General features: G+C 34.1%; 2 protein-coding genes across 3 annotated transcripts; both read left to right on the forward strand.

The window, feature by feature from the left end:
• The first annotated feature begins 4,561 nt into the window (after nucleotides 1-4,561).
• On the forward strand, nucleotides 4,562-10,026 carry LOC112797700 (uncharacterized). Of its 2 annotated transcripts, none has more exons than XM_025840767.3 (4): nucleotides 4,562-4,703; nucleotides 8,160-8,267; nucleotides 8,687-8,977; nucleotides 9,186-10,026. In XM_025840767.3, exons 2-4 carry the CDS (start codon nucleotides 8,160-8,162, stop codon nucleotides 9,744-9,746), a joined length of 960 nt encoding a protein of 319 aa, XP_025696552.1. In that variant the 5' UTR covers nucleotides 4,562-4,703; the 3' UTR covers nucleotides 9,747-10,026. The 2 variants fall into 2 exon arrangements, with proteins under 2 accessions (XP_025696552.1, XP_025696553.1); XM_025840768.3 differs by having other exon boundaries at nucleotides 4,571-4,697.
• LOC140172930 (uncharacterized) lies at nucleotides 4,989-9,817 on the forward strand. Its single transcript, XM_025840769.3, has 4 exons — nucleotides 4,989-7,240; nucleotides 8,160-8,267; nucleotides 8,687-8,977; nucleotides 9,186-9,817. The coding sequence occupies exon 1, from the start codon at nucleotides 4,989-4,991 to the stop codon at nucleotides 7,035-7,037; it is 2,049 nt and encodes a 682-aa protein (XP_025696554.2). The 3' UTR covers nucleotides 7,038-7,240; nucleotides 8,160-8,267; nucleotides 8,687-8,977; nucleotides 9,186-9,817.
• Nucleotides 10,027-21,495: the final 11,469 nt, after the last annotated feature.

The following is a 21,495-nucleotide window of genomic DNA, read 5'->3' on the forward strand; positions in this document are numbered from 1 at the left end:
TTAAGTATAAGAAATCTCAACATAAGTTTTGTATCAATATATCATGATTCATTTTAAAAATAATATTTATTCATCTAAGTTATAGAATGTCTTGAAAAATCATATTTAAATAATTTTTTTATTTTTTAACTATTTTATATTTTTAGATTGAAAACTTTGTATTTTTTTATTCAAGCTTTATTTTTATATTTTATTTTAATTGTCTTATTCAAAACTATTAATATGAATTTTTATTTTGTAGTATAAATAAAAAGATGAGATTTTTTTAATAAATTAAATTATTGATAAACTTACTTATTATAAAAGAAGTTAAGTATATTTCTTGATTATAAGAATACATATAATTCACTTTTGAATGTAATCAAAATAAATATAAATCTATTCAATTTTTTAAAGTTTACATTAATTATTAAAATTATAACATAATGAATGTACTCTTATACAAATTTATTCTTATTTTTGTGCTTTATTTTAATTTTGTTAAACAAAAAAGTTTAAATATTATTTACTTTTAATTGAGTAGCATTACCAATGGATTGAAGTTGGCAAAAAATTTAACTTCATCACCATCCAATCGATTGGATTACGTTACCAATCGATTGAATTTGGCTAAAACTTCAATATCATCACTTTCCAATCGATTGTATTTGGCAAATTCATGTTGTTTTCGTGAATTCAATCGATTGAGTAACAAAAACAATAGATTATTTTTTGGCATTCATTCGATTGAAAAGTATAAACAATCGATTGGTTTAAGTGAAAACCATTTTACCTTACAATTTTTAATCGATTGTTTTGTGATACACTGTAATTCAATCGATTGAGTTACAAGTCAATCGATTATTTTGATAAACCAATCGATTGAATTTCAAGAAAACACGATTTGGAAGCCATGGACGAACGTCACGAGATCAAATTTAATATTTTAATTGATTGGAATGACCAAAAACTTATTAGGATTAATAGAGGATATAATTGGTTGTTGTTTTTGTATTTGATTATTAATAAATATAATAGATAATTGATAAAATAATAATTTATAAAATAAAAAACAGTTTTTATAATTAAATAAAATATATGTGGTTAATTTGTAATTAAAATTAGTTTAAGAACTATGTAGCAATTGTTAAAAAAACTCTAAAAACATGTTTTCTAATGAAACCATTAAGTGATCCAAATGTTTTGGGACTACCGAGAGACTATATGTAGCACTTCTCTTTTTATAAATAGATATGTACGAATAATTAACAGTATATATAAATATCATTATTAAGTTTTTAGTTTTAGTTTTAGTTGATATCTATACCAATATATAATGGGGATACGAAATTTTGGTATCCAATTCTTTCTTCCTATTTTACCCCTGTTCTCTCTTTATTAGAAACTGGCTTTATCCCACGACACGACATAACTTAAAAACTAATTTCGATAAAAAAAACTGTTACTACATACTCAATTTTTTTATTTTATTCACTTTCAATAAAAAAATTATTAACACGTACTCAATTTAAATACCGATTCATTTTCAATAACAAAATAATAGACGTCATAGTAACATAATTAATTGGTATTCTATAACAAAATTAATTAAATTAATATACACTCGTATGCTTATTATTTAACTTAAAAAAATTACATATTACAAAGCAATCCTTAATAAAAAAATATAAAAAGTTACTAGAATTTAATGTCCAATTTTTTTTAGACTTCGTATATCCTTACATAATCTATTTCATAAAATAAATTTAGTGGACAAAATAATAATTTTTTTAATATTTCATCTTTATCATATAATATATAAATAATTAAAAAATTAAAATAAACAATGTATTCATAAAACTAATAATAACAAATAGAATAAAGAGAAAAAAAATTAACATATCGCTTATTTTTTATCATGTATATTTTTAAATTTAAGTGATTAAATATATTTTACAAAGTAATAACTCTGAAATGAAAATAAATTTACTGTTCTAAATTATAAAAGGAAGTATTGAGTACTCTTTAACTAAAATTTTTATTATAAAAATTTATTAAAAAAATATATTTATGTTTCAAATTAATGTAGATGCTTGAGATAAAATATTAAAAATAAAAAAATATGCATTTGCATTCTTATATTAAAAAAATAAAGTCATTTTATATATAAAAATACTACGTTATAAGATAATTACAAAAAGTTGTCAAATATAATAATTTTATTATCAAAATAGTATTTATATATTGTGTTAAATTAATGTAACATAATGATTTTTAATATACTTTAATTTAATTTTTTTAGTTTTTATTTTAGTTTATATTTTCATATTTTAAAAATTTGGTAATAATATATAATTTTATAATTTTAAAATAAAATCAGGAGAAATCTGACCTAAATACAAACATAATAATAGAAGAAGAATACAAAAATATTGATATTTCATCTCATGTATTTAAATGCATGGCATAAATAAAAATTAATCCTTCTTACTATAAAATTATTGTCCATTTAAAAATTTAACAAATGCCAAAATTTGATCACAGTAAAATGGGTCATAATTTTATAAAAAATCTAAATACTATATTAAATATTACAAACAGTGATTGGATAAATAATTTTCAAATTTTAAAATTAAAAATATAGATAATGCTTTACATATTTATTTGAGTTATTGAATCAATTTTTATTGAATAACTATTTTAAATATCAATTATAAAAAAATGCTATTATATCAGTTAATGATAATAATCATGAGACACGTAACATTATTTATTATTAAAAAATATATTAATTTAATAATATTAAATATATAATAAATTTCTAATGTGAAATGATAACATATAAACACATTAAATCTTAATATAAAAGATTAACAATCTTTTAAGATAATCTACAACATATTAAGTTTGTATTTTTTTTTATCAGCGTAGGTCAAGATAATCTTAATATACTAATTCAACGTCTCAATCAATTTCTTATAATGAACCATTTACAAACAATGCTAAAAGTCATGCAAATATGAATAGTTAGTACTCACTTACTTTACTTATATTTTTAATATTTTATCTTCATTGCATAATATTCATTTAAAATATTTTTTGTATTGAATAAATTAAGAGGTTTAATATTGTACACTACTATATAAAATGCCTAATGTCAAACAAAATTATGAATTCTATAATAAAAAAATTAAAATAAATAATTAACAAATACTATAAATTTTAAATAGGCAATATATTCATAAGACTAATAATAACAGTAACTTTGTAATAAAATTTTGATAACAACATATATCTTTTAAAATTAAATAGTAAAATTAGAAAAGATCTATCTTAAACACAAAACAACAACTATTAAAAAATAGTACAAAAATATGTCTTATTTTATCTCATGTATTTATTAATGTATTGTACAAATTATATGGATCCTTTTTATTATAGAATTTTTATCCAACTAAAAATTTAATAGATAGCAAAATTTGGTCATGGCAAAATGTGTTCTAATTTTTTAAAAAATATCAAAATACTATATTAAATATTACAAGTCAATAGGTAACTAAATTAAAAATTCTCAAATTAAAAACATAGATAACATTGTATGTATTTTTATGAGTTATCGGATAAATTTTTATTAAATAACTAATTTAAGTACAAATTAAAAAAATGCTACTACAAATATTATTTAATGACAATAACTGTAATACACATAACATCATTTAGTGATGAAAAATAAATCTTAATTAAATTAAAGTAACTAAATAATAAGCCCTTGATTATAAAAAAACTTATCAAATTGAAATTTAATAATGTATGGAATAACACATAAACACAAAAAAAAAACAAAATAAAGTACGATGAATAAACTATTTTTTAAAAATATTTTCGCAATTTTAGCAGACAAAATCCTCGTCATATCGTTATTTTGTTATAATAAATTTAAAAAATTAAGTTAAAAATATTATAAATTAATAGACGACATTCAAAACTTTTAAAGAAATACAATAGAAGCATTATCATTTTGAAAATACTTTTGTATATTTTAGAATAGTTGAGAATAAAGATTTACTCTATCGAATATTTCACCTCATATATTACCTATAATTTTAAACTATGACCATTTTATATTACCTCTCTGTGTGGTTTTATAATTTAATATTTTAAAGTGTCTTATAGTAATTTTAGTTTCAACAAAATATGATATAAATAAGATCACGTCAATATTAAAATAAAAAATCTAATAAATTTAAAAAGTAAATAATATATTAACAAAAAAAAATAAAATTAATTTCTTAAAAATAATAGAAAAGTGGCTGAACAGGCACGTTAGTGCCTGTTGAGCCGCTAGTATTAATAAAAAGACATAATATATCTATCATTTATTATCTTAAAAGAGTAAATTAATATACTAAAAAATTATAACTCAAATGACATAATCTCTCATACTCACGTAAGAGATCTCATCTCGAGTTCGAATTTTCCTTTTTGACAGAAAAAAAACTAAATTAATACTTTTATTTTTTTGGACACTAATTAATTCAAAATCTTTCCTATCACTTTCCTCAAATATAAATTTAGCATTTTCTTTTGGTAAAGTTTATAAATTTTGTTACTTTTTTGTGTTGTGTCCCATCCCATGCTGCTAAAGCGGTGGTGAAGATTGAAGAAGCAGTAAAGGCGAGCATAGAATCTGCGACCAAATCGTTAAAAAATCACGAGCAGTTAGGGTTTGTTCTTCTTCCACTTATTCTTTTTCCCAAGTTTCGCTGTTTCCGTGCACGCACCTTATTTGATTTCTTTTTTTGAAATTTGATTGTGACCCCTCTAAATTAACTTATTCCCGTCGTGGCCCCTTTATTAGTAGTGTAGTTCTTGTTTTCCTCTGATGGAGGATGGAGAGTGTCTGAAAGTCTGAAACTGCCGTGGTTTTCATAAAAAGCAAATTTGATTATCACTGTTTCTTAATGTTTCTCAGAATCAATTATCATTGCTTCCACCAAAGACTCTCCACAATGTTCTGCATGCTTAGCACATGCACCAGAACACTATGCTATTCCTCTTCATCACCCCTATCATCATCACAATCTTCTTCAATGGTGAAAAAGGTGTGCTCATTGGTGTGTGATTCTTACCACAATCAAGGCCATGTGAGGGTTTCATCTCCAAGGCTCAACCTTGTTGATATTGACCCTGATTCACTGACCCATGAACAAGCCTTAACCATAGTTGCGTCACTTGCTTCTGATGCTGGTTCAATGGTGGCCTTGAGTTTTTTCAATTGGGCAACTATGCACTCGAAATTTCGAAACTTTATGCGGTTTTACATAGTTTGTGCAACATCAGTCATTGGGAATGGGAACACTGAGAAGGCCCATGAAGTGTTGCAGTGTATGGTTAAGAATTTTGCTGAGATTGGGAAGGTGAAGGATGCTGTGGAGATGGTTATTGAGATGCATAATCAGGGTTTGGTACCAAGTACCAGGACTTTGAATTGTGTGATTAAAGTTACTTGTGAAATGGGGTTTGTTGAATATGCAGAGTACCTGTTTGAGGAAATGTGTGTGAGAGGGGTTCACCCTAATTCTGCTAGTTATAGATTGATGGTCATTGCCTATTGCAGGATTGGCAAAATTTTGGAGGCGGATAGGTGGTTGCATGCCATGCTTGAGAGGGGATTCATGGTTGATAATGCGACATTTACATTGCTGATCAGTAAGTTCTGCGAAAAGGGTGTTTCAAACAGGGCGATGTGGTATTTTAGGAAGTTGAGTGACATGGGTTTGAAGCCTAATTTGATTAATTATACATGCATGATTGAAGGTTTGTGTAAAAGGGGCAGCATCAAGCAAGCCTTTGAAATGTTGGAGGAAATGGTGGGTAAAGGTTGGAAACCTAATGTGTATACGCATACGGCATTGATTGATGGTCTTTGCAAGAAAGGATGGACTGAGAAAGCCTTCAGGTTATTTCTTAAGCTTGTTCGAAGCGAAAATCACAAGCCAAATGTCCATACATACACTGCCATGATAAGTGGGTATTGCAAAGATGAGAAACTGAACCGGGCAGAAATGCTACTGAACCGAATGAGAGAGCAGGGTTTAGTCCCGAACACCAACACATACACAGCTCTCATTGATGGACACTGCAAAGCAGGAAACTTTGAAAGAGCATATGAGTTGTTGAATCTAATGAATAATGAGGGTTTTAGTCCCAATATCTGTACATATAATGCCATTGTTGATGGCCTTTGTAAAAAGGGAAGGGTAAAAGAAGCTTACAAAATTCTTAGGAGTGGCTTTCATAATGGTTTGGAAGCTGATAAAGTCACCTATACTATTCTCATATCTGAACATTGCAATCAGGCTGAAATCAAGCAAGCATTGGTGTTATTTAATAAGATGGTCAAGATTGGTATTCAACCTGACATTCATTCATACACTACATTGATTGCGGTCTTGTGCAGGGAAAAGAGAATGAGAGAAAGTGAGATGTTTTTCGAGGAAGCTTTAAAAGTTGGACTCATCCCTACGAAGAAGACTTATACATCTATGATATGTGGTTATTGCCGCGAAGGAAATTTGAACTTGGCTATGAGGTTTTTCCATAGGATGAGCGACAGTGGTTGTGTTCCAGATTCCATTACTTATGGTGCTATTGTAAGTGGGCTATGCAAACAATCGAGGTTGGACGAGGCTCATGGATTATATGACTCCATGTTAGAAAAGGGACTTGTGCCATGTGAAGTTACCCGGGTATCACTGGCTTATGAATATTGCAAGATAGATGACGGTTTCTCTGCTATGGCTGTTCTTGAAAAGCTGGAGAAGAAACTCTGGATCAGAACAGCTAATACCCTTGTCCGGAAGCTTTGTAGTGAGAAGAAAGTAGGCCTTGCAGCACTGTTATTTCACAAGCTACTGGACATAGATCTTCAAGTCAATCGGGTAACATTAGCAGCATTTATGACTGCATGCTATGAAAGCAATAAGTATGCTCTTGTTTCTGAATTCTCTGCAAGGATATACAAGGAAAACCGATTAGCAATCAATGTCACTAAATGACGAAATTTGCTACTTGCTTTCTGAGGCTGGTTGTTCTCAATCTCAATCTGTAAATAGATTAAATTTTGGAGTTGAAGAAGTATACTTGTTTGAAGTGATGCGAGATTTGCGGCATCTTTAACTTCAACTCTACGAATTAATGTGCTGATGTGAGCAATAACTGGGTTCAGTAAAAGGCACCAATTTTGTTACCTTGGACTCGGGTAACCATACTTTTGAGATCTTAAATTTGTGCAGTTCATCTAAAAAAATTTAAGATTTATCGATTTTTATGATTTCATGGTAATCTGTCATTAGTTTTTCCTTCCCTTCTGTATTTATTTGTTTCCATTAAAAAGACAGTAGATACTATAGGAAGTATTAATGTTGGACATGAACTTTTACTATAACAGATGCATAGAGGAAATGTTATCTGCGGTTCAGGTAAAATTGGAATGGATAATTGTATATTTTTCTTCCCATGAAACTCAAATTTATATACCATTATCATCTACACCTATCTTAACTTAAATTTGCATGTCCCAAATTCCAATTGAATCATAGGGAATCGGACATTTTTTCCCTCCTTAATGTTCTCCCTTATGTTTCTCAGAACCAATGTTTATTGCTTCTACCATACACTCTCCACAGTGTTCTGCATGATTGCACATGCATCATAACACAATGCTATTCTTCTTCATCACCACAACCCACCCTATCACCATCACAACCTTCTTTAACGGTGAAAAAGTTTTGTTCATTGTTGTGTGACACTGTGATTCTTACTACATTCAAGCTCATGTGAGGGTTTTGCCTCCAAGGCTAAACCTTGTCAATATTCACCCTGATTCACTGACCCATGAACAAGGCCTAATCATAGTTGCATCACTTGCTTCTGATGCTGGTTCAATGGTGGCCTTGAGATTCTTCAATTGGGCATACAACCATGAAGTGCATTTTTATTAAGAAGAATGAAAATATTTGTGCGGTTTATCATTTTATGCTATAGTTAATTGTAGTTAAAATTTCCAGACTATACATCTACTTGACTACTTCCATGACCATGATGATGAAATGATTTGGATGTGTTTTGTCCTTTCTTGTATTAACTTGATGCAAAAATTTCTGTGCATACCTCTATAGATGGATCGTTGGAGTGGAATTTTGAGAGTTCAATTGCATTCCAAAAGCAAGGCATTCCATAGAGTTGGTGCTTCTCTCTGCCTTTCACCAGAAACCAGAACTCTTACTGTAAGTCCCTTGAAGTTGATCCCTGAAACTTTTACAAAACATCAGAGATTTAGTGTCAAATAATCATAACTGGATCATTTCTTACTATAATTGTTGCAGCATTTCGGTTCTATGCCTAAACTTCCAGCATCTCGCTTGGCATTTTCTTTCATACAACTTTAGGAAGCTTTAGCTATGGACTTATAACTGTATACTGTAGTTATTTTTTCCAGTGGGGTACTTTCTTTCTTCCGTAAGCTTCTTTGTGTTATGATCTGAACTCTGGTTGAATTTTTTGTGAACTGAGAGGTTAATATATAAAGTTTTCCACTATATAAAATAGGAATAATAACAGTACAATATTATACCCTCTAATTCATTAGTTACTGTTTCAATCTAGCCTTTTTGCACCAGGCATTATGTCTTATTATTTGGCACAGGTACCCGAAGCAAATGCTATATTTTTCTGTGGTGATAGAGTTGAAGGGACCGGTAACCAAGTGATTGAGAGGCTATCCGATCTGCAGAAGCTATCTGAAATTATTGTGTCTAAATTTGGTTCTTCCATCAATGCTTGGGTTATTCAGGCTTCTGCTTTCAATGGACCTTTTGCCGTCTATAAGGACTTCATACCATCCGTGAATCAATATGGAGAGCCAAGGTCGTATCAACCAACAGGATTCCCGGCGTCTACTTCAACCGTCTCACTCTTATCTAATTGCCTTGAAGAAGTATGCACTTTCCTTTCCCTTTTCTATGTTTTGGGAGTTGAAGCAGAAAAATATTTTTGTATTGCATATTTGCATTGCATCTCGTTGTTTACCACCTTTTATGCGTTAATGGATATGCATCCTTAGCATGCAATCATGCATTTGTAACTTCTAGGTGCTGTTTTGATGTTGAAAGCTTCTCGTATTTTCATATTTCTTTATCATGCAGGTAAGGAAAGTTGTTTCGGGAACGCGAGGAGATACACAATCTGGCTGCACCCCACGCTCCTCTGTCTCTCGACCCAAGACATTCATCCTTGGATTCAGCAAAGGTGGAACTGTAGTTAACCAGATAGTTACCGAGCTTGGCTCCACAGAAATTGCATCCGATGCGAATTCACCCTGCTCTGGACAACCTGAGGAGACTTGTGTAGTACCTAAAGCAAAGGAAAGCTTACTGAATAGCATCACTGAGATTCATTATGTTGATGTTGGTTTGAACTCTACTGGGGCATACTTAACTAACCATCATGTATTTGAGAGAATCACCAGAAGGCTCATACAAGGAGCGCCTCAACTCCGGTTTATCCTTCATGGAACTCCCAGACAGTGGGGCAACAAACAACGAGATTGGATCAGGAATGAAAAAGACGAAATGCTCCGCCTGCTTGAATCTGAAGCACATAAGAGTGAGGGGAAATTGAAAGTGCACTCAAGGTATTACTTTGCTGATAAGCCTCCTGATTTGCAGATGCACTTTGAAATAATTGAAAGTTTAGATGTGAGTTGATACTTCACTCTTGATAGGTCCAAAAGAAAAATTGTCTTCATTATCAGGAAGATATAATATTCTGCTGCAAACAATGCTGTAAAAAAGAAAAGTGAGTGTAACTAATGTTGTCTTCATCATCAGGAAGGTTATAATCTCCTCTTGCCAAAGCTAGAAGCTGGTTGAATTCTCAAATTCACTAGATGTATCACAAGTGACAAAAAAACGTAAATATGTAAATTTGATAGTATTCTATTATAGTACTATTCTACTAATAAAAGAAGAGTCACTTTGTAAGCTATGTTGAGTTTTTAATCATGGAATCAAACTTGGGGTCTGAAGGGTTTATAGCTGATGAGGACTATGGCGATGGCGACGCTGACATGGATGATCCAGGTAACGATGATTAAAGTTAATACATAGTTAGATAGCTGTATAGTTGAGTATACACATAACAAGTTCTTGTTCTGTATATTCCAACGGGTATAGTAATTTTCATCACCAAAATGCAAGAAAGTCCATCCTCGAATATTGTTATACCAACTTGTATTTTATGATGATAATTGATATTGGTAGCTTCTAATCGTTTTCATAAAAGTAATACAAAATCAATATAATATTGGAGATCAGAGAAAACCAATGTTGGAGAAAGAAAGAAATGAAGGAATGACATCATGATCTATGACAAGGTGAACTCATGCACTACGTTTAAATTAATGTTTAATTGGATACCGTACTGTTTTAGTCATTAACATCAAAATTAAATTTTTATTTTTTAGAATATTTATTTTTGTTTTAAATATTTTATTTTATTCTATTTTAATCTTTTTATTAAAATTTAAAATTTTCTTTTAAAAAATAATATATTATTATTATTATTATTATTATTATTATTATTATTATTATTATTATTATTCCACTATCAAATCATTACCATTACTGCTACGGCTACCATAATTTCTCTTTTGGCTGTTTTCTTTCAATATGAGCAAGTATGTAAACTATATATGTTAAACTATAACCTTGGATCAATAAAAAATGAATTAAGGTGTGTTTGGAAGTTGGAACCTAATGAAATTGAAATTAATTTGATTTCAAAAGATTTTTTTGTTTGAAATGGATAAAAAAAAATTTAATTAATTTGTAAATCTCACGGACTTACATTATAATAAACTCAAATCTCTATTTTTCATATAATTTAGTTAGAACTGAAATGATTTGGTTTGTTAAAAATATAAAAGATTATTTTTATCCTTTAGGTATTAATATAAAATTAAAATCATATAATTATATTAATTTTTAAATCAAATTAATTTTTATTTTATATGATTAAGTTAAAACATAATAATTAATTTTTAATTTAATTTATTTCAAATCAAATCAAATAAAACTAAAAAATATTTTGTTTCATACACACCATTAATGATAAATCATTTATCCACCAACAATGCTAGGAACCAACTTTATATGAGTCAAGAATCAGCCAACTGGTAAACCAGAGGCACCGGTGATTTTAACCGGATGTTGCTACTAATAGGCACACAGATGTTTCTTTTTCTTGTAAATTGGATGGTTTTCGATATGATTTCTATGTTTCATGTGTTAGGCATTAATAAAACATAATTAATTATATGGAACCAACTAATGAATGATCAAAGCATTGTTCCGTGATTCTCTCCTATTACTAGCGTATCTTCCCTCATGTTTTGAACGTGGTCAACAATAATTTAAAAAACAAATTAAATTATAAATTAATAAAACTAATTATAATTAATTATGTTGTTCCATTCTTGGCTGATTATTAGTTGGTTCCATATACTTTTCCTTTTATCCACGCATCAAATTCTAGTCTCCATGGATGCTACTCCACCTTCCTAACCTCCTTTAAATGATTTATCACTAATGGTGTGTATGGAACAAATTTTTACTAACTAACAAAAATTTGAATGAACACCAAAGCCCTTCAACTCATTCCATTTAAATTTGTTTTTCATATGTTAAAAAATTTATTCAAATTTTTGTTAGTAAGTAAAAATTTATCCTTCTTTTTTTCAGTATGGAATTTTGTTCAAACATATAAATACATGAGAAGTACTGATATATACTTTAAAAAAGATCAGGTAAAATTCTAAGTAATAACGATAATATAAGAGAAATTTTTTATATTGGTATGAAGCTTTTAGCCTAGATCCATGTTTCTGATATTAGATTGGCGTTCCTTTGCCAATTGCCATGTTGATAAAATTGATATGAATTTAAAATTGATGTTAAGATTTAAGAGTATGACAATTGCCATATTGATAAAATTGATGCTAAGAGTGTGACGATAATAACTGAAACCAACTTTCAAAAAAAAAAAAGAATAAAAAAAAAGAAAAACCAAAAAACAAAACAACTGAACTGAGAATTTTGCAAAGCGGTAAGATGTGTTTAATTTTTGTTTGAAAGTAGACATGTCATAGGAGCTGAGTTTAGTTTGGATGAATATTATAGCATATAAATAAGGGCTTTATTATTGGCAAAGTTGTATTTGATTTGTGTTTTTATTTTTTATATTTATTTTAAGTATTGTCTATTTTTTTGGACTTTATGAAGGAAAAAATGAAAACAAGAAGTAAAAATAGAAAATAGAATTTTATTGTTTTTACTGTTTATTAGCTGTAATTAATTAAGAGACTCAAATTAATTCTGGGTTGGGATTGGAGTTGCTGAAAGTAATTAGTGGGTAGTGACCTTAAATTTAATGTTCTTCTGTAATTCTAATTTGGTGTCCTCTGCCAATCTTTCAAAAGATTCCCTTCTCTAGTATCTTTTTTTCTTCCAACAAACTTCTCCAACCCCAGGAGGGGTTTCTGCCTCTCTATGCGTTTAAGAAATTCTAATACTTGAAATACTTATTCTTGTAAACTTTGTAAATAAGAGAATTAGGTGTAGTTACCAGTCGTCATCCTTGTTTTCCTAGCATAGCTAAATTGAAACTTACAAGTCTTTGAAGTTTATGTCTCCGTGATTTTTCGGTTTGTAAATAATGTTTCAAGCCTCCAACTCATCCAGTGTATCCTTTTTTCCTCATTCTTTTGTTCCCACCAGAATTGTATAATGAGCAATGTTAGGGGGCTAGCAATTTTTGTGATTATTAGCCATCAATTAGCCATCAATGATAATTTGATGGTGCGAGATTGGTGTAAGATTTCATTCAATAGCTCACCTTTCTCTGCTGGTTACATGCTGGCCAAAATTCAATAAAACTGCTGCCCCCTAGACTTTTCCTTATATAATTATTCTCTGAATTTCTCTCACAAGGGTCTCTAGTAACTTGAAGCAACTTAGAGTGTAAGTAGAAATTGCCGTAGCTATAGCCTTAATAAGCATTTCTCTTCTACTAGCCGAAATCAACATCAATTACTTCATCCAATACTCCTCCGACCTTCCTTCCCAATTCTTTAGTTTTGCAATGTTTAGATAGCTCCCATAATTAGATCCAAATTGGCGCACAAGCAAACTCTTCATCAATGGCAACCTCCTGTTTCCACCTTTTCAAATTAAGATTGTAATTTTTGAAAAGTCACGGGGCTCCTTTCTTAATTCTAAAAACATCTATCTCGTTTCAAAGAAAAATTGAAAGAGGTTACCACCATGACCTTGCACTTTCAGCCCTATTGGGTGACCTCAAATAGCTGTCAATGCTGATTCCATGGTACCAACACTGAATGTCTTATCCGTCAGCAGTCTTCCCATCAATCTCTTAGAACACCTCTTTAAATCAATTTGTATGTCTCCATCATCAAAACCAATCACTTCCTCCTCTATTTCCAAACCTTTTGCATGTTGTCTTCTGGTGTTACCACTAGAGTTAGCCATGTCAATGTCAAAAACCTGTTAACTCACAATCGAAAAAAGCTCACACTCACTCGGATTTGTGAAAATTAAGATTACTCTACTAAAACCCTAGCAGAACAAGAAAAACTCATAAGGGTCACAAGTTTCAATTGAGTAAACAAACTTAATTATTCTACTACTCTTAATATTGATTAAAAAAAAATCATATTTACCTTTCAAGTATTAATAATATAAAATTATATCATTATATTAATTTTTAAATCAAATCAATTTTTATTTTATATGATTAATTTAAACATAATAATTAGGACAATTTACGTTTTTAAATTGTTTCAACTCCAAATTTACGCAAATGCAGTGTTTCAAAAATGGTTACGCAATTACGTTGTTTCACTATATTATATAAACCGCTATTGGCAGTAGCGGTTTATAATTGCACAGAAACCGCTAGAGCCTGCAGCGGATTCTGTTCAAAAAGTGCAGCATGGAAACCGCGGCAGCCCATCGCGGTTTATGTTTGAGAGAAGTTGGTCATAAACCGCTTCTGCCAGCAGCGGTTTATGTGCGTGGGGATATGTGCGTAAACCGCTAGAGGCTATAGCGGTTTACGTCAAGTATGCATGACTATATAAACCGCTGAGCCAGCCGCGGATTATGCAATTGGAGGTTGGGAGTAGGGATGGCAGTGGGGCGGGTAGGGGCGGGTTTTTCCCCTACCCGACCCTGCCCCGCCCTCCTTGTACCCCACTACTACCTGCCCCGCTCCTACCCGCGGGTAGTAGGCTACTCTACCCTAACCCGCCCCGCCCCTACCCGCCCCGCCCCTACCCGCCCCTATAAAAAGTAAATATTTTAAATTTTACACATTCATATATAAATCAAGATACAAACTTAAAATTCATAACTGAATTAAAATACAAACATAAGATTCATACAATGTCAAATAACTTAAAATTAAAAAAGAGTTCATAGAATGTCAAATAACTAAATTAAAATATAAACATAAAGAAATTACATCATTAAAATATAAAAAAGTCTTCAATCCTTATTCTTGATCACTTTCCACATCTTCATCATCATTAAAGTTTTGAAGATCAAGATTCAAACCTAAAAATCAAAAGAGATAGCAATTAATATATTAATTATTATGATGTAAAAAATTAACATAAATGAATATTAAGTAATATATCACCTTTATTCCCTAAAGCTGCCCACAACCAACTTTGGCCACACATCAAAGCTTCAATTATGCTTTCTTTGAGCTTTCTGCGATGAGGAGAGATTACACGACCACTTGTACTAAAAGCAGATTCAGAAGCAACAGTGGATACTGGAATGGCATATATATCCTTGGCTATTTTTGCCAAAACTTTAAATTTCATTTGATTGTTCTTCCACCATTTCAAAACATTAAAGTTAGGATCATTTGGAGGATGAATTTCCTCCTCAAGATAATGATCAAACTCAACATTTACACACCCCTTGTCATTTTTCTTCTTTTAAGATACACCATATAATCATCACCCCCAAATATGCTTGTATTTCCACTTTCATCAACTTCCTTTGTACCAACATGTGACACTTCAGAATTTATTTTTTGATTGTATTCATTAACCAACTCATTACACAATTGATGAATTCTATCAACTTGCTTGGAACATTCTATTGGATCTGGATACATTTTTTCAAATTGAAACTCAACTCCAACCATCTTGTACCTAGGATCTAAAACAGCAGCAACACCCATAATGCCATGAATCTCATCCCAATATTTCTCAAATTTCTTCTTCATGCTAGATGCCATATTAGCAATTAAAGAATTACTAGAAAGTTGCCATTTATCCAATGATACTTTTATTTTACAAACCAATGTAAAGTAAAGATTGGCCGTCGGAAATTTAGAACCAGAAAACAGCTGAGTAACATCATAAAACAACTTCAATCTATCACATATTTCCTTGGCAAGTTCCCACTCCTCATTACTTGGCACAGTTTTATATTGGAGTTCTTTCTGCCTTAACCTAGGAAAGACAGATTTATATAACAATGCAGTTTCTAACATCAAATAAGTTGAGTTCCACCTAGTCGGACAATCAAGAACCAATTTCTTAGTAAATGGAATCGCTGTTTTAGCACACCAACTCACAAAAGTTTCGTTCCTTTTCTGCGTTGCAGTCCAATACATTACACTACTACGAATCTTTTCAATACTTTCCTTCACTATACTCAAACCATCCTTGACAATCAAATTTAATATATGAGCACAACAACGCATATGCAACAATTTACCCCCCAACATCAAGAATGAAGAATCTAGACGCCCCAACAGTTCATCTATCATAGCATCATTAGTGAAACAATTATCCAATGTAATAGTAGATAGTTTTCTATCAACGTTCCATTCTAACAATATTTTCATCAATGTTTGAGTAAGAACTTCACTTGTATGGGGACAAAGAACATAACAAAAGCTGAAAAATAAAACAAACATGCATGCATTTTAGATTGACGAAGCTCAACGTACAAAGACAACACAATGTATAAAAGTTTACGAAATTTTTGAAGTACCTCAATAGGCGCATTTGCAACTTCCACGAACTATCGATATAGTGAGCTGTGACAACCATGTAACCCTTTTCTTGATTGGAAGTCCACATGTCACTAGTTATCGCAACTCTACTATCATTTTCATCTAGTTGAAGAGTTAGCTTCAGCTTCTCATCCCCAAACATCTTCAAGATGTCTTTCCTAATCGTGTTGCGACTAGGCATTTTAAATGTAGGTTGCATTGATGCAAACGCTCGCCTCAGTCCATGGTGGTCCACACTACTCAAAGGATACTCATGCAGGACAATCATTTCGGCGACACACTTTCTTGTCTTTGAAGGGTCAAACACAAAGCCATCCTCGTTTACTTTTGCACTTGTGCTTGTTTTGCTAGAGATTCAACAATTGATGATTGCCTTGAGGTCGCCACTTTTATTCTCTTACAATATCGGTCCACATGATTTCTCAGTGACTTGGTACCATTCTTCGGATTTGCATTAAGCACACTCTTACAAAATTTGCATTTTGCCTTCCATTCACCTTCAACTTTTAAACGATCAAAATACTCCCAATAAGCACTCTTAACATTAGCCTTATTGTCACCTTCAACAGGAGTTGATCCTTCTGGATTTGAGGCATTATTATCCGTTGCTTGTGGAGTTTCCAAAGTTGGATTAATATTACTCTCAACTTCAATTTCATTATCGGTCGGAGCAACATTATTGCTTTGTGTATCTTCTCTAGGAGTGCTAGCCATAAAATATGTTCCTTTAGAAAACACAAATGCCACTAATCAGTGGCAGCATTTAGAAAACCATACCGGGATAAGCATGCAATGCTTCAAGTGCAGCAGCTTTGCTCAAAGGATCCACACCGAGCATGATCGCATGGCCACCGGTAAGCCCATCTTGTTTGTAAACAATAGCATACTCAGCTAAAACATTAAAAATCAAGGATGAATATGTTTGTTATCAAATTGAAAGTTCAATTAATATCAATAATACAAGAAGAATATATGGTTATAATGCAGGGTGAATCAAGGATGAATTCATCAAGGCTGTGTTTGGTAACTAAAATAGGACACAAATATAAAGATTCAGAGATAGAAAAAATGTCTTCCCTTTGTATTCAATTTTTAGTACAGAAAATAAAGGAAGTTTAAGATCTCAATTTTCTCCAAACAGTGTTTATTCTTTTGAACAGTTAATCCTGTGACAAAATCGGCCCCATAAACTAAAATTGTTCCTGCAAATGAACATACATGTGATGCTAGACCTGAACAGAAACATAGTTACATAACCTCACTAAGATATGACAATATTAATGCACTCAAGCTTTAAGATATGGCAGCAGAGAGAGCATGAGATAGAGAAAGGGGCAACTTACCAGTTACTAGAGGAGGAAGACGGCGACAAAGAGGGTAGCACAGAGGTTCGGTAGCGCAGGACGGCAGCGCAGTGACACAGCGAGGGGTTCACTATTCAGCAGATGAAGACTCGGCGAGGGGCTCAGAGGATGGTAGCGTCGCGGCGGTGAGAGGCTCGGCGGGAGAGGAAGAGGGTTGCGGCTGAAGAGGAAGAGGAAGTGAGCGACGGGCTCCGAGGAAGGTGGCGTCGCGGCGGTGATTGGCTCGGCGGGAGAGGAAAAGAGTTGCGGCTGAAGAGGAAGAGGAAGTGGGCGAGGGGCTCGGAGGAAGGTAGCGTCACGGCGGTGATTGGCTCAGCGGGAGAGGAAGAGGGTTGCGGCTGAAGAGGAAGAGGTGACGGGTGACCTTTCTCTGTTAGGGTTGGGGGAATGGGGGCACAAAGCCTCAAACCTGAAGGAGACAAAGAGTGAAGCTGTTAGGGTTGCGGCTGTGAGAATTGAGAAAGAGAAACCCTAAAATTGAAATTGTGTATATATACTATGCACTCCGGGGCGGGTAGGGGCGGGTTTACCCTGACCCCGACCCCGCCCCGCCCCGCTCAACCACCCGCACCGACCAAAGCCCGCCCCGACCGGGTCGGGGCGGGGCGGGTACCCGCGGGTTCGGGTACTCCTGCCACCCCTAGTTGGGAGAGGAAATTCTAGAGAGAGGTCAGAGCAAGTTGAGAGGGGGTCCGAGGTATTTGAGCTGCGACTTCCGGCGGGATATCATGGCAGAAGACAGAAGGAGCATGTACCGACTGAACGGTGTTGCGCATGTTGCCGGTTCCATTGGTGACGAGGTTAGTTAATTATTTTGGTATTTTTTTAGGCTTAGCAATTTTTTAGCTAGAAAAAATGATATGAACGCAAGCATATACGGATTTTATAGATTAGTCCGTTTTAGTTTTAAAAATAGTATGAAGGTTAGAATATAAAGAATTTTTTTTGGAATTTTATTGTTTAAGATTTGTAATACTTTTATAATTGTGGGTGTTATCTAATAAGTTAAGTTTGTTGTCATTTGTGCTATTGTAGTAAGTATTTTACAAATTAATTTTGCTGGTTTATTGACTACTTATTTATAGGTTTTAGGGATTAATTTGTTTACCGGTCAAAAATTTGTTGACATTTTTAAGATATGTGTTATTATTAGATAGGGAATTTTGTTATGGATTGGAGAATTTAATTGTATCCTGCATTTATTGTGCTATTTTTTGCAGCCCACTAGGTGTATATACAGTGTGAGACGGCAACAGAATATGCTCATGCATGATAGGATCATCCCGTATTTAGAGAGGGCTGGATTGTACCATTTGGCCAGGCTAAACAGCCATTGGTTCTGGTTGGATGAGCCATTGGTTAGTGCGTTCGTTGAGAGGTGGCGTCCTGAGACGCACACGTTCCACATGCCTTTTGGAGAGTGCACAGTGACATTGCAGGACGTGGCTTTTCAGCTTGGGTTGCCTGTCGATGGGGAGGCTGTGAGTGGTTGCCTTGGTGAGTTTGATACATACATTGAGGGTGGTCGACCAGCCTGGGAGTGGTTTCAGGACCTATTCGGTGAGCTGCCACCACCGAATAAGGTCAAGCAGATGATGGTGCACTTTATATGGTTCCACGAGAGGTTTAGTGTGCTACCACCAAATGCGAACGAGGAGACAGTTCGCATCTACGCACGTGCCTACATCATGATGCTTTTATCTACTCAGTTATTTGGGGACAAAAGTGCGAACCGGGTACATATACGGTGGTTGCCATTTGTGGCGAACCTTGATGAGATGGGGCGATATAGTTGGGGTTCGGCTGCGTTGGCTTGGTTGTATGGATGTCTGTGTCGGGTAGCAAACAGAAATGTGACTAACCTTGCGGGTCCCCTCCAGTTGCTACAGAGTTGGATATTCTGGCGTTTTCCCTCGTTGAGGCCGTCCGGGTTTGATTATTTCTCTTTTCCACTGGCATCCAGGTATGAGTTATGTTTTTTTCATAGGTTAAAAAATTTATGTTGTGTTTTTCAAGTTTGTGTCTCATCTGCTTTACAATTAAGTGGTCTGCTTACTTACCTCCGAACGATGGGAAAGAACAGAGGGTCATAAGTTATAGGCTTGCATTGGATCGCTTGACCGCTCGTGATGTAAGTATTATACTTGTTATGGTTAAGTTTTAGGGTTGCTCTCGAGTCGTGACTATATATATACTTGTTATGGCAATATCTGATGTACTTTGATTTTTCAGATTGTATGGGAGCCCTACTCCGCGCTTGATGTACTTGCTGTGGTCCATCCGGAGATACTTACAGAGGAGCATTCTCGCATCTGGCGAGCAGTCACTTCTTTGATATACTTTGCTATCATCGAGTGGCATCAGGTTGATAGGATTTTCCCACAGCTTGATGGAGTGCAGCATATCCCCGAGGACGCTTTGAACATAGACTGGCTGCATGCTAAGGATGGAAGGGGAGGAGATAGGTGGTTCCCCCATTACTATCGGGACTGGCATTTACACTGGGGGAGCAGACTTGATGCATTCATTTCCATTGAGCGTGTGGCAGATCCGGGTCCATCAGCGGATTACTTAGATTGGTGGTACCACGAGGCTCATAGGTTCCTTAGCCCAGGGGTTGCATTCACGGATCCCAGGGGCACTGAGATACCTGAGGAGGCATTACAGAGAGGTTCGTCACAGGTCCCACGCAGATCACAACTTCCTCATATGCCAGATAACCGCCGTGTTGAGAGACGCCGTCGTGTTGGTACTCGTGAGTCCGGTCGAGAGTGGCGATGGATATATGATATGCTGCACGAGGATGACGCAGGAAGGGAGGCTGCTGATGTGGTCGGTCACCGTGTTCGCCGGTCTAGTGCCAGACGGCGGGGTCATGAGGGTGCTACCCAGTTCGGTGATGGAGTTAGTGGGACCACGGGGACTGAGACTGCAGGCGATATATTCACTCAGTCTTTTACACCTACGATGACTATGGATGTAGATGATCAGATGGGCAGTGCACACTTTTATTCAGATTTTACTGCGGTGTTGAGGGATGATCCTGGCCCGTCCCATGTGCAGGTTGATGCCCCGCCTTACCAGCCTTCAGCACCAGATGTGCTGTTCGATACCACAGCTTACCATCCACATATGACAGAGATGCAGCCCCAGGCACCTGACTTTCAGGGACAGTATACAGTGGATCTTAACCAGCATGTAGGTAGTCCTTTCGATACTTGGTTCACCATGGGAGGCACACCTCAGTCTGCGTATGGGATAGCCCCTCCTGTTGATGATGCTGTTTAGGTGGCTGGCCGACCTACTAGAGTCAGGCGTCCCACGCGATGTGGGACGGGATCTCATCTGCTTGATCCTTTTGAGGATGCAGCCCGGGATGATAGTGATGATTAGTCTATTATGTTGTATTTTGTGTTTCTTGGATATGTTATTTATGAACTCATTATGTACTTTATGTTTAATTTTTATGGTTGGTAGTTATTTTGGCGTATTATTTACTACTGTATCGTTACTGATTGCTTATATAACGGAACTAAACCATGATAGATAAACGAAAGTGATATACAAATATCTCAGAAAAGATTAACTAATAAACTGAACATAACTAAAATTTATAACTGAAACAAAGGGATACAAAGGGATTCATTTGTAGAAACAAACACTAAACAGATAACTAAGAACATGACACGTAAATGACTACAAAAGATATAAACCTTGAAACATCTAGATGTCGCTAGTAGAACCTCGCTGAGGGCAACCCCTTCGGGTGTGACCGAGCTGCCTGCACAACCCACAACGCTTCGGTCGGCTGGTGTCAGCTTCGTCCATGGTGTTTCGGATGCGGGTGGACCGAGGTCGTCCTTCTCTTGCTCGTCTCATATTCGGGTCGGGTATCACGATCGGACCGTCATATGGGGGCCAAAGCCCCTCTGGTATACATGGTGCAAAAGACATCTGATACACCTTAAACACCTCA

This window comes from Arachis hypogaea, chromosome 4 (assembly GCF_003086295.3).
Source record: "Arachis hypogaea cultivar Tifrunner chromosome 4, arahy.Tifrunner.gnm2.J5K5, whole genome shotgun sequence".
In the NCBI taxonomy this organism is placed as follows: Eukaryota; Viridiplantae; Streptophyta; class Magnoliopsida; order Fabales; family Fabaceae; genus Arachis; species Arachis hypogaea.

Excerpts from the sequence above, each read along its gene's own strand:
- LOC112797700 (XM_025840767.3), top strand. The coding sequence starts at position 8,160 with ATGGATCGTTGGAGTGGAATTTTGAGAGTTCAATTGCATTCCAAAAGC. Across the intron at positions 8,268-8,686 it reads CAGAAACCAGAACTCTTACT|GTACCCGAAGCAAATGCTAT; the intron begins GTAAGTCCCTTG and ends TATTTGGCACAG. Across the intron at positions 8,978-9,185 it reads TATCTAATTGCCTTGAAGAA|GTAAGGAAAGTTGTTTCGGG; the intron begins GTATGCACTTTC and ends TTTATCATGCAG.
- LOC140172930 (XM_025840769.3), top strand. The coding sequence starts at position 4,989 with ATGTTCTGCATGCTTAGCACATGCACCAGAACACTATGCTATTCCTCT.